Source organism: Bubalus kerabau, chromosome 3 (assembly GCF_029407905.1).
Source record: "Bubalus kerabau isolate K-KA32 ecotype Philippines breed swamp buffalo chromosome 3, PCC_UOA_SB_1v2, whole genome shotgun sequence".
Lineage (NCBI taxonomy): Eukaryota > Metazoa > Chordata > Mammalia > Artiodactyla > Bovidae > Bubalus > Bubalus kerabau.
In genome coordinates this window covers 32,243,062-32,255,774 of record NC_073626.1, presented here as the reverse complement: position 1 = coordinate 32,255,774, position 12,713 = coordinate 32,243,062, and the positions used below count along the sequence as shown (strand labels likewise).

The window sequence follows — 12,713 nt, the reverse complement described above, 5'->3', positions numbered from 1 at the left end:
AAGATGTTCTCTAACCCCAGCAAATGTCCATCATAACACTGTTATGGACATATCAAGAAATACTGATACTTCTATCTTTATCTTTGGCTTCCCAGGTGGCTCAGTAGTAAAGAATCTGCCTGCCAATACAGAAGATGCAGGAGACTCGGTTCAATCCCTGGGGCAGGAAGATCTTTGGAGAAGGAAATGCAACCTACTCCAGTATTCTTGCCTGGAAAAATTCATGGACAGAGGAACCCAGTGGGCTACAGTCCATAGGCTGCGAAGGGTTGGACACAACTGAGCACACACGCACACTATCTTTATCTTTAAAAAAGAAGTCAAAGCACTTCAAATCATCCTTATAGGAAAGTTGAGCATTTGAAACACAAACCCAGCTTTCATCTGGTAGCTGCAACTGTAATATTTAATTCTCACGAAGTCTCCTATCAGAAACCACTGCAGACATTCCCAGAAAGACATCACACAATACGATGGGCCAACCAAAGAGAATGTGGTCTCCTAGATTTCCTTTAGTTTCGATAATAAAGAAAAGAGGGATTAAGCCAAAGCTTTCCCTCTCTGAGCCTTCATCTTTCTGCAGACTTTCTGGATAAATGTGACCCAGCTGTCACACTGACCTTCCAGGACACTGGTACTTCCCGCTCCCAAATGCCATGAAGCAGTCCAAGAAAGCGTGCTTCTCTAAATTTGCCTCTTTCCAACGTTCCTGTGGGAAGAAAGCATTTTTTTTCCCCAAATCAGTCTTATATAAATAAGCTTAACTTTATTTCTCTAGGCTAAAAATGATCTTGTACAGCTAATCCTTGCATATAAAGTTGCAGGGTTGTTGGTCATTTTTTCCAACCTGTTATTAATATCAGCCACCATTATGTTTTTGGAACATGAACTAATAAATAAAAAGGTTTAAAAAAGAAATTTTCTTAAGTGGCAAATGTAAATGATAATGTAAATCAACCACAGAATTGACCTCAGAAGAGGAAGAATATTTATAATAAGGCCCCAGGCTCCATCATAAAATTGCTCTTGGTAATAAATTTAACAAGGAGACACCGACAGCCCTCCCAGTTGGAGAAAGCTTGGTGTGTAGAATGAATACATCTGGATGCCATTTTTGAAAATTTCACCTAAAGGCAGAGAGTGGACTAAATGACCTCTTAAAATTCTATTTTGCGCTGTAATTCCTCAATTCTAAGAAACAGCAGAACACAGTTTTAATTTGCTTCATTTTTATTTTTTGTACTCCATGGAAACCAATAACAGAAGCAATTCCCTGAAGAACATGAAATAAGGCTTCTATTAGAATCAAGCATATTTACTTTGCCACGTCCTGTTCGTTTCAGATAAAAATTTATTTTAAAGTGGGTGAAGCTTATTCCAAAAATTTCTCTGATTCGTAAATGTTATACCACTTATGTTACAAATCTAATCTGTGCTTCATAGCTTTAGTTACTAGAGAGAAATACGACTTCCTAATGCTAATAGCCCTAATTGATTTATGAATTCATGTTCTTAGCATAAAGAGGAAATCCAAGGACAATGTACATGGAAAGAGACAACTTACAGGCTTGAACAGGTCGGGTTCAGGAAAATACTTTGGATTTCGATGTAGCCAAAATGGAGACAACATCAATAAGTCACCAGAAGGAACAGTGTAATTCTACAAGAGAAAAATCAGTTCCAAGTCATGTTTTGAAGTTTGCTTTAATGAGATCGTGGGTCATTTAAACTCATCCTACAACCATATTTGAGAGAAGACATATCCATGGTATAAATGATGGTGAGACAATCTCTTTCCTGGATGGCTCACTTCTATTTTCTAATGCAGGCAATTACTTATGTCTAATTCTGATGATTAGTTAAACATACATATATCTTTGGTTACATGGGGGAAGATAGTAGATAAATGTGAAAATTTTAGTATTATATTTATTAGTTTAGGTCTGCTCTAATGTGAGGTCTTCCTTGGTGGCTCAGATGGTAAAGAATCCACCTGCAGTGCAGGAGACCCAGGTTTGATCTCTGGGTCAGGAAGATCCCCTGGAGAAGGGAATGGCAACCCACTCCAGTATACTTGCCTGGAGAACCCCATGGACAGAGGAGCCTCGTGGGCTACAGTTCTTGGGGTTGCAAAGAGTTGGGCACAACTAAGCAACTAAGACATACTCTAATGCAGCTTTTGATGTTTGATATTGGGCTTCCCAGGTGGAGCTGGTGATAAAGAATCTGCCTGACAATGCAGGAAACGTGGGTTTGATCCCTGGGTCAATACCCTAGAGGAGGCCATGGCAACACAGTCCAGTGTTCTTGCCTGGAGAATCTCATGGACAGGGGATCCTGGTGGGTTGCAGTCCATAGGGTTGCAAAGAGTCAGACACAAATGCAGTGACTTAGCATGTGCGCACACATTGGGGTTTGCAGCATGTGGCCTTGATGATGGACATCACAGTGGATTCTGAGGTTCTGGAGCAGAAAAGACTAACTCTGAGACAGGACACTGGCCATATTAGCACTGAGAACAGGGGTAGCGAGTATCCTGTCATTGGGAGTGCTGATGACAGTGTCAGGGAAGGGGCAGAGAATTCTGTTTGACTCCAGCAGCAGCAGCAGTTAGGGCAGAAAGAAGTCGAAGACAACTGATTAGGAAGACACAGGACAAAGCAAGTGCTGTGTGCTTATTGGGTTTGTTTCACGTTTGAGGTGTTGGTGGTTGTGAAACTGATGATAAACATTATGTTTCTCGAAGCAGCAGAGTCTGCATTATCCTTCTCCATTCACCTTATAATAGGTTTTCTTGATACATAACATGTGCACGCTTAGTTACTCAGTCGTGGCTGACTCTTTGCGACTCTTTGGACTGTAGCCTGAGAACTAAACACTGTTTCACAAAATCATCTTTATACGACTTCCCTGGTGGTCCAGTGATAAAGAAGCTGCCTGCCAACGCAGGAGACACAGGTTTGATCCCTGATCCAAGATCCCATGTGCTGTGGGACTACTAAGCTCATGTGCCACAGCTACTCACCCGTGCTCCACGACAAGAGACGCTACACAATGAGAAGCCAATGCACTGCAACTAGAGAAAGCCTGCACACAGCGATGAAGACCCCGTGCAGCCAAAAATAAATAATAAAATAAAATTATAAAAATAATCATCTTTATATCACCTTCTTTAGGAGCCAGAGGACAAAGAGCTCCTGCACGGTGTGAGATGGCTAGAGAGCCATCACCTCTACTGAGGTGAAGATATTTTACTAGTAACTCCCTGTGCCAAGCGGCAGAAGCCACACCTGTTTAATCCTGCAGAGTTTTAAGTCTTCTCAAGGTATTTGCAAAACACTTACCTGAAATCTACGTATTTAGAATAGCAGCATCTTCCAGTTAAAAACATCTCTTTTTATGGAAGCAGGGAGTGGACAGAGGAGGGGAGGGGGCCGTCACTGTTTAACCCAAGAGACCCCTGTTGGTTCCCATGGGAGCTGAGTAGTACTTGAGTCTGGTGGTTTCGGTACCAGGGTTGCTAGAGAGTTAGATCAAAATGAGGAGAGATGGAAGCATTTGCTTCTGTCCTCTTACCATCTTTAAAGTGGAAAGAGACCTGTGAGATCCCAGTCCTGTGTGTTCACTCTACCTCTGTTGGAACTGAGGCTAGAAGCATCACAACTGGTTCTGAAGTCAGCTGGGGAGGGCCCTGATATGTTTAGGGGCCGCCCTGGGCCAGGTGTCCAGTCCGGGCAGCCGCCACCTTTCCCTCCCCACCCTCATAGCTCCCTTTAGTGGCTGCTGACCTAGCATCATGTCATAGACACTGACGGCTGCAGCCCACAAAGCAGGCCGGTAGAGGAAGACTTCAGAAGGACCTCAGGAACAGCAGTCATACTAACAACAGGGAGGAGACTAGAAAGAAGTTCCTGTTGCTGCAGCAAATGGTAGGTGGATGAGGGAGTGCGGAGGATGTAAGAAACAGGTGTAGCAAAGGAACCATCTGAGCAAATGGACATCATCATGTCCGGTCCAAACGGTCCTGTCCTTGCAACATGGCAGATGAAAAAAAAGATCAAGGGAGAGACGAAACAGTCAGAAGACTCGGCACAGATCACGAGGAAGTGGAAGTCACAACTTCTCTGTGTTGCAATAATTGCACCTGTCAGGTAAGCCAAAGTGATCTTGACCAGCCCACCCCATAGGGATGCCGTGAGATCAGATGAACTTCATCTGCTAGTCCAGAGATGAGCTTTCTTGATGAGCAAAGAGAAGGAGTCTCTGCTGTAAATCAAGAAGGATGTCAACATCTAAAGTGGTGCAAGGAATGCAGACTCTACTTCAAGAAGAGTAGAGTCCTGTAAAGGCAAAGCATCCATCAGAGGAGCCCGACCCCAAAAAGCACACTCTTTCTCTCTAGCTCTTGAGCCAGAAGCTTAGCTGGTGTGAGCTGCTTAAAAAAAAAGAAAAAGAAAAAGTACTTTACAAAAAAGTACTTTACAAAAGTGTATTCTTCTGTATAATAAAAAACTGCTCTCTAGACACTTGGGAAAATTCAGGAAAATAGAAAAAATAGAAAGCAACCAGAGTTCTGGCAACAGAAGACAGTTATCAACTGGCTAGACTTCCCTCCAGTACTTTTAGCTAATAACAGCAGTTTAGGTTTTTGTTATTTTTAAATGTAGTTTATTGTTTATATATGTGTGTGTGCTTAGTCGCTCGGTTGTGTCTGACTCTCTGTGGCCTCATGGTCTGTAGCCTGCCAGGCTCCTCTGTCCACAGAATTTTCCAGGCAAGAATACTGGAGTGGGTTGCCATTTCCTACCTCAGGAGATTTTTCCAGTCCAGGGATGGAATCCGCATTTCCTGCATTGGCAGGCACGTTCTTTAGCACTAGGGCCACCTGGGAAGTCGATTATTTATATATACTGATATGTATCATTTACAAATGCATAAATGAACCCAGTATACACATATTATTATTTTTGTCCCTATTGAATAATTTTTGACTCTTACTTTGTTCACTTGATATTATAGCATAAGTATTATTTTTATATTATATATTCATATAAAACAATTTTCTTTCCAATGGATGCTTAACCAATCATTTTCTACTATTATTTCTATAACAAATAATGCTATCACAAGTATCTTCTTTCACAAAGCACTGTTCATATAAAATCTTTTAACAAAGATGTTCAGAAGACATGAGAATATACATGTCCTATGTCTTCTGAGTATCTAAGGCTATTCATACATACTGCTTAATTGTTCCCTCAAATTTTGTAGCAAGATATGTTTCTAACTGCAATATATGAGAGTATCAATTTCATTGCCCTCTTATCTGCTAACCTGACATTTTAAATAGGTTCTTTTTTATTGCTGGTCAAGAATTTATGTCTTAGCTGAGTATTTTTCACTTTAAGTTGTTTTCTCCCATAAAATTTGTGTCATGTCCTACCCTCAGTAATCTATGTAATATTAGTGCTTTACTTATTGATCTGTGATTCATTAAATACTAAAATCATTTACACTTGCATTGTGCTTATACTGATATTCATTCTTAAGTTTTTGGCTTACATTTAATTTAGGTTATACTTAATAGGACATGTTAAATTTTGATATGGTACAGTCTGTTCATCTGCATTGTGGTTTCACTGATTAATCCTAAACCTAAGAAGCCCTCTTCTCTCCAAAATGATATTCATGTGAAGTGAAGTGAAAGTTGTGTGCTCAGTTGTGTCCAAGTCTTTGTGAGCCCATGGACTACACAGTCCATGGAATTCTCCAGGCCAGAATACTGGAGTGGGTAGCCTTTCCCTTCTCCAGGGATCTTCTCAACCCAGGAATAGAACCAGGGTCTCCTGCATAGCAGGCAGATTCTTTACCAGCTGAGCCACCAGGGAAGCCCAAGAAAACTGGAGTGGGTAGCCTATCCCTTCTCCAGTGAATCTTCCCAACCCAGGAATCAAACTGGGATCTCCTGAATTGCAGGCAGATTCTTTACCAACTGAGCTATCAGGGAAGCCCTCTCTTCACAATAGTGGCTTTCAAAGGTGGGGTAGGTCTTCTGGGAGTCCCGAGACCTTTGCAGAGAATCAGCTAGATCAAAAATCATTCCTGAATAAAAGACTTATTCAAAGTATAGGATGGTGGAGGTCATTCAGTCACTAAGTGGTGTCCAACTCTTATGACCCCATGGACTCCCACAGACTTCTGTGCCCGTGGAATTTTCCAAGCAAGAATACTAGAGTGGGTTGCTATTTCCTTCTTCAGGGGATCTTACCAACTCAGGTATTGAACTCGGGTCTCCTGCCTTGTAAGCAGTCTCCTGCATTGCAGGTGGAATCTTTACTGACTGAGCTACCAGGGAAGCATGACAGGCCAATGTATTTTAATGTAACTAAGTACCAAAAAAATTCATTGATAAAATTTCAGATTGCAACAAACTTAAAAAAGTATCTCTGTTGAGTTTTAGTGTAGAATCAAATAGCAACAAAGATATCTGAAAAAGGCTAATAAAATACTCCTTTCTTTTTTGGTTACATGCCTGTGGGAAGCTGAATTTTTTTTAATTTCCATCAGTAGAAAACAATATATCACAACAGATTGACAGCAGACACATATATGGGAATTCAGTTGTCTTTGCAAACACTTGAAATGATGCTGTTCTATTTTTTATGTGTTTTGAAAAATATAGTCATGTTTCATAAAACCACATTATTATTTTAACATGTATTAGGTTTCTTATTTTTAAAATGAATTACTTGGTGACTGAACAACAACAACTAGATAAACATTTTAATAATTTCTCAGCTTTATTTTCCAATACAGCAAATATTGATAGATATAACTCATATACACAAAAGCTCTTTGAGGCTCTTAATAATTTTGTAAAGTAGAAAGGGGCCATAAGGTCAAAAAGTTTGAGAACTGTTATTCTAGAAGCTAAAAAAAAAAAAAAAAATACCCATTGTTAACCAATCATCCCAAACCATATATGAATCTCATTCTTCTTCAGGGACTTAAAAAGATTTATCTATCCAATATTATATATTCTGCATGGCTTGTGTCTTTGTTACTTATCTAGTCTGTTATATTGACCTGACTATCAGGTCGGACACCAGTATCATGCCATTTAAATTACTATAGTTTTGTTACATGTTTTAATACCTTGAGAATATAACTAATATTCCTTAATTATTCATATTTTCCAACACATTTTTTGGTTAGTTTTTTCCTAGGTGGGGCTTCCCTGGTGGCTCAGAAGGTAAAGCATCTTCTCCCTGCAATTCAGGAGACCTGGGTTCAATACCTGGGTCGGGAAGATCGCCTGGAGAAGGAAATGGCAACCCACTCCAGTACTCTTGCCTGGAAAATTTCATGGACGGAGGAGCCTGGTAGGCTACAGTCTGTGGGGTCACAAAGAGTCAGACACGACTGAGCGACTTCACTTTCTTTTCTTTCACTTTCTTTTCTTTCACTTTCTTTCCTAGGTATTCTTGCAGATTAACCTGGTACTAAATATGAAACCTTGAATAGAGAGCACAAGTAGAAGCTTAAGAATTTTGGAAAGGTGGCATAATAAAGAGAATGACGGAACAGAGCAAACCAAAGAAAGTAGATAAAGTCTGTCCATTCTCACTTATTCATATATATATATATATATATATAAATATATAAAGAAGTAATTACGAGAGCAAGAATATATATCCTGCTCAGACTCCATTAGGAAACAGCAATGGAGAATACTTCTAGAATTCATAGCAAGGAAACTTGACCAATGGGTCAAGACATAGGTGATCCCATCTGTGAATGTTTTTATGGTCCAAACTCCTGGGAACATGTTAATATATTCAACAAAGATATTCTACTTTGTTTCAGAGAATATTTGATGTTTAAAAGAACCAAGTTGTATTCATTTATACTAAGAAGATAATCAGTAATGTGCACAAATATTTAGCTATAGGAATGTTCATCTTTACACTGTTTATAATAGTGAAAGAATGGAAACCACATACATATTCAAGAACAGAGAACTGATCTAAAAATTTATTTGGTGTCCATATATTCAATATTAGATTATGCTGTAATTCAAAATGACATAAATGTCTTTTATTGATTAAAAAACTATTTTGGATCTATTATTAAATAAAATAAAAGTAAGTTGTGAGAAAATTAGCTTGGTGTAACCTCAATTTATTTTTTAATGAACATACTACAGGACAAAATTCTAAAATTACAATAATATCAAAATGTTCACAGTGGTTATCTCTGACTTGTGAGATTCTAAGCAATTTTTAATTTCTTCTTTTAGCTTCTCTTTATGGTCTTTTTCTCCTCTAAACTCTGAAATAGCAGAAAAATTCAGGTATAGATCTAACAGAATTTGTATAGGATCGGTAGGCTTAAAATAACAATAAAAACAAACATCCACTTGTCTTTGTCAGACAATTAACTATTCTGCAATTCAGATACTTATCTACTGGCCAGGATATAAATAAGGCTTAATAAAAATTCAATAACACGTATATTGAATAGTAATATTCAGAGTGATGAACACATTGTTCTACTTAACTGCATGAAGTTGTTTGATTATTTCCAATCAATATGTATATTTTTATTATATAAATAAATTTTTATATATTTATTATACAAATTATATATATATTTAGATTTATACATATTTAAATATACATTCATTTATATCCATAGTCTAATATAATTAATACTTTGATTATTTAAAAGCAAAAACTGTTAAAAATCCCTTTAAAACTCAATGCTACAATTTGCATAAGATCAGTTAAATAAACTACATTTCCTTTGTATTTAGCAAGTAGCAACTTGTATAAAATTTGGATTTTTTGTCTCTTTTGTGTTCTACTACCACAAAATTTTCTTCATTTAAATCCAGGCACTCTCAAGCTGTGTATAAACAAAGCTAATATAAATGGAGGGCTGACTAAATACAACCTATCTGGATAATTCAGGCCCCAAGTCAATCATCTAAAAAAGATTATTTTGTTCTGCCTGATTGGTTCACTGTATATGGAACTAAACATCTGCCATACGTACATACCTTTTCTGGTGCACTTGAGAAAATTCTGCTTGGCCCATAGAAAGGACCTCACTCCGTATTTAATTCCTAACATCAGTTGCAGCTACCCATGGCGTTCCTGCTTTGCGTACCTGTAACTGTGAACTGGGGCCTGAAGTCTTCCAGTTATCCTAAAGGACCTTCCTCATGCCCTCAATTCCCCAACCTATTCCAGCTGAGGAATAGGTTGGTCCAACAGAGAAGAGATTTTCCAACCTACCTGCTTGTTGAAATAGGATTATACTAATTCTGATACAGAACCACATAGCCAAAGTGATTACAAAAGGGTTGTGTTTTAGCTGAAATATTTGCCAACAGATAAATACCCATATTAACAAAATGTTGCTGCACAACTTTTACTAGTAACCTGTTTCTGTGTCACTCAGTATTTAATGGAAATTGAGAAAGTATCTAACAAACAAATGGATAAAGTATCCACTTTTTTTCTAGAAGGTTCATTATTTTAAAACAAAATCATTCATTTTGATTCATTTTGATATTTGGCAAAACTAATACAGGTATGTAAAATTTAAAAATAAAATAAAATTAAAAAAAATAAATAAATAAATAAAACAAAATCAAAGCTCACCAGAATTTTAACCGGCTTCAGCACTTTTCGAGCGATGACACCAGGGGCTCTTAAACGAATGGTTTCCAAAATACACCATTTAATTAGAGGGAGTTTCTTCAAGTCGTCCTCAGACACTTTAATCTTATCTTTACCTGCAAAGAGAATTAAAAAAAAAAAAAAAAAGGATTTAAAGAGGCCAGAAAGTGATTTTATGTAAGGTCTTCAACGTAGTTTAAGAACTGCCTCTGACATCAAGTGTCAATATTACTATTATCTTTGCATATCAAGTTTAGCCATTTATTATCTCTTTTTATCATTTTATTCTTACCAAGATAAAATGGATGGCATAAAAAACTAAACCAGTGATGATTACTGTAGTGTAATGGACTGGTATCAACCTTGGTTCTTACAAGTCCTATGGCTACCAAATGTCTAAGATAGTCCCTGTCAGAAAAGAGTTCAAGTTTATTCATTTCATTATTTCTTGTCCAAATTTTCATTTCACTTAAGGAAAGAGCAATAAAAGACAGGCATCAAAAGTACAAAGTAAGGGTCTTACTTGCCTAGTGGTACAATGGCTAAGACTGTGCACTGCCAATGCAGGGGACCAGCCTTGATCCTTGGTCAGGGAACTAGATCCCACATGCCAAAACTAAGATTCGCATGCCGTAACTAAGATTCCTGCAAGTGACAACTAAAGATCCCGTGTGCTACAACTAAGAGCAGACACAGCCAAACAAATAAAATTTTAAAGAAAGTAGAAAGTAAGAGATGCGAGACGCCGCCTGACTTTCTTCTCTTATCTCTTCCTTGCTGAACTGTTTCTGTTTTTGCTTTTGTTTTTTAATCATTTAATCATACATTTCAGAGGGTGCAAAAAAAATATTAAGAAAGGGGCGATGGCACATGTATGTTTCATCTGGAATTATGAGCTTCCCAAACATAGCTGCATCAAACATTCCTACTGTAAGTTGTATACCTGAACTAATATTTAGGTTGAAGGCACCTGAGTTGGTCTTTTTATGGACCGACATATGGCCAGGGCCTTTGATCAAATGAGACAATTTAATTAATGGTGTTTTAAGTAAAATGTTTACACTTTGAAAATTACTTGAAACAACTCAGCATTCCATTTTGACAGTGTATGCTGAATAAATTCAACAACATGGTAAGTTTGAATAAGTCAACTTTCACATTTGCCTCCCAACTGTACTGGGAACCAGTGTCTGGGAGTGGAATGCGGGTCTCCAGACGCATCTGTCTGACTCTAGATAAGGCTTGTTCTACAGTCAGCCCATCCTGAGGGAGAGGGCTGGGTGAGTGCTGCCTGGGAAACCTTCTCAGTCAGTACATGTGGAATTCCCAAGGAGTCAGAAGCAAATGTTTTTGCTTAGCAGAGTCTGGGAACCAGGGTTTTTGTTTGAGCCCTGATTCTATTAATCCCCATAGGGGCCTCTATACACTCCACTAAACTTGACAGATTTTTGAGCACTGAACAAGTCCCAGGAGCTGAGTCGGGCTCCACCAGGGTTACAACCATGAAGGTATTCCTGCCATACACTCAGTCCAGGCCATAAGAGAGGAGCACGGATAACTGGTTTCCATGCAGACAAGGAAACCATTCTGTGAGACGTAAGATATTTGAAGATAGTTAAAAGCAGGGAGGGTACTGAAATGCAGGATAACAAACTTGAGAACATCAACTTAAAAATGTAAGAGGGGATCTGAGATTCTTTCAGAATGTGCACGTGTGCGCGCTCAGTTGCTTCAGTCCTGTCTGACTCTTTGTGACACTATGGACCGTAGCCCGCCAGTTTCCTTGAGTTCAAAAAAAGAAAAAAAGAAAGACAAAGGGAAAAGAAAAGCACTGCCTAATGGCCTATATTAGAAGATTGATGTAGTCGTCTAATAAATATGGCTATACATTAGCCCTGTGGTGGAAACACGAGACAAAGGGAGAATCGATGTCTGTGCCAAAGAGGCCCAAGGGAACTGGGGCTGCTGGAGTCTCAAGAAAGTGAGACGGGGCTGGAGGGGCTTCAAGACAAGAGCAGACCCAGCTACCTGGCAGGTGACCGGCAACCTAGTAGAAGGCTAAGGAACGCTCTGGAGACACAGTTCGATCCCTAGGTCAGGAGGATTCCCCTGGAGTAGGAAGTGGCAACGCGCTCCAGTATTCTTGCCTGGGAAATCCCAGGGACAGAGTTGCCTGGTGGGCTACAGTCCATGAGGCTGCAAAGAGTCGGACACAGCTGAGTGACTGGGCATAAGCACAAGCACTAGAAGAAGACTCACCATGGGAGAAATGCCGGACGAAACTTTCAAGAACAGAAAATTCAACTTTACGTCATACACTCGCTTTTAAGCTGCTCTGACTACTGTACAATTTTCCCTTTCCTTGTCCCATATTTTCAATATTTTAATAAAGTCAGATAACACATACCATAAGTTAACACTTGGGGAAATACAGACCTGGGTGTGTCCAGGAGGCAGTGAGATTCAGAAAAGAGGCAGAACATCCAGAAAGGAAAAGACAGTGGGAGGGGAGAAATTAGGAAACGAGAGACTGAAAATCAAGAGAAGCTCTGAGAGGCACAGGCCTCCACTTCCGGCCGCCTCCCCCACTTCTTCCAGAGATTCCTAGAATTCTTGGAGGGGATTCAGAACAATTTCACCTTTATCTTGGAAACCAACGTGACCCCAGCAAGAAGGGCCCTTGCCAAATGGACATTACAAATAGATCAGTGATAATCTACGATTCAGATTCTAAATCTTACTTAAAATATGACATTTCTCTTTAAAAATCTATTTAGAACCTGCCTGCCAATGCAGGAGACATACGAGATGCAGGTTTGATCCCTAGGTCAGGAAGATGCCCTGGAGGAGGGCAACCCACTCCAGTGTTCTGGCCTGGAGAATTCCCATGGACAGAGGAGCCTGGCAGGCTACAGTCCATAGGGTCACACAGAGTCAGACATGACTGAAGGGACTTAGCACGCAATCTGCAATTCAGATTCTAAATCTTACTTAAAATAAGAGTTTTCTCTTGAAAAATGTATCTAG

General features: G+C 39.1%; 1 protein-coding gene across 1 annotated transcript in view; it reads right to left on the bottom strand.

Annotated features, from left to right (window-relative positions):
* The window catches only part of LOC129645831 (24-hydroxycholesterol 7-alpha-hydroxylase), an 83,658-nt gene that overhangs the window by 23,025 nt on the left and 47,920 nt on the right, over window positions 1–12,713 (bottom strand). Inside the window, exons 8-10 of the mRNA XM_055571273.1 lie at window positions 9,669–9,802; window positions 1,565–1,660; window positions 621–709 (exon numbers count right to left, since the gene is read on the bottom strand). Coding sequence (XP_055427248.1) covers window positions 621–709; window positions 1,565–1,660; window positions 9,669–9,802 — 319 coding nt within the window. The remainder of the gene's footprint in view (window positions 1–620; window positions 710–1,564; window positions 1,661–9,668; window positions 9,803–12,713) is intronic.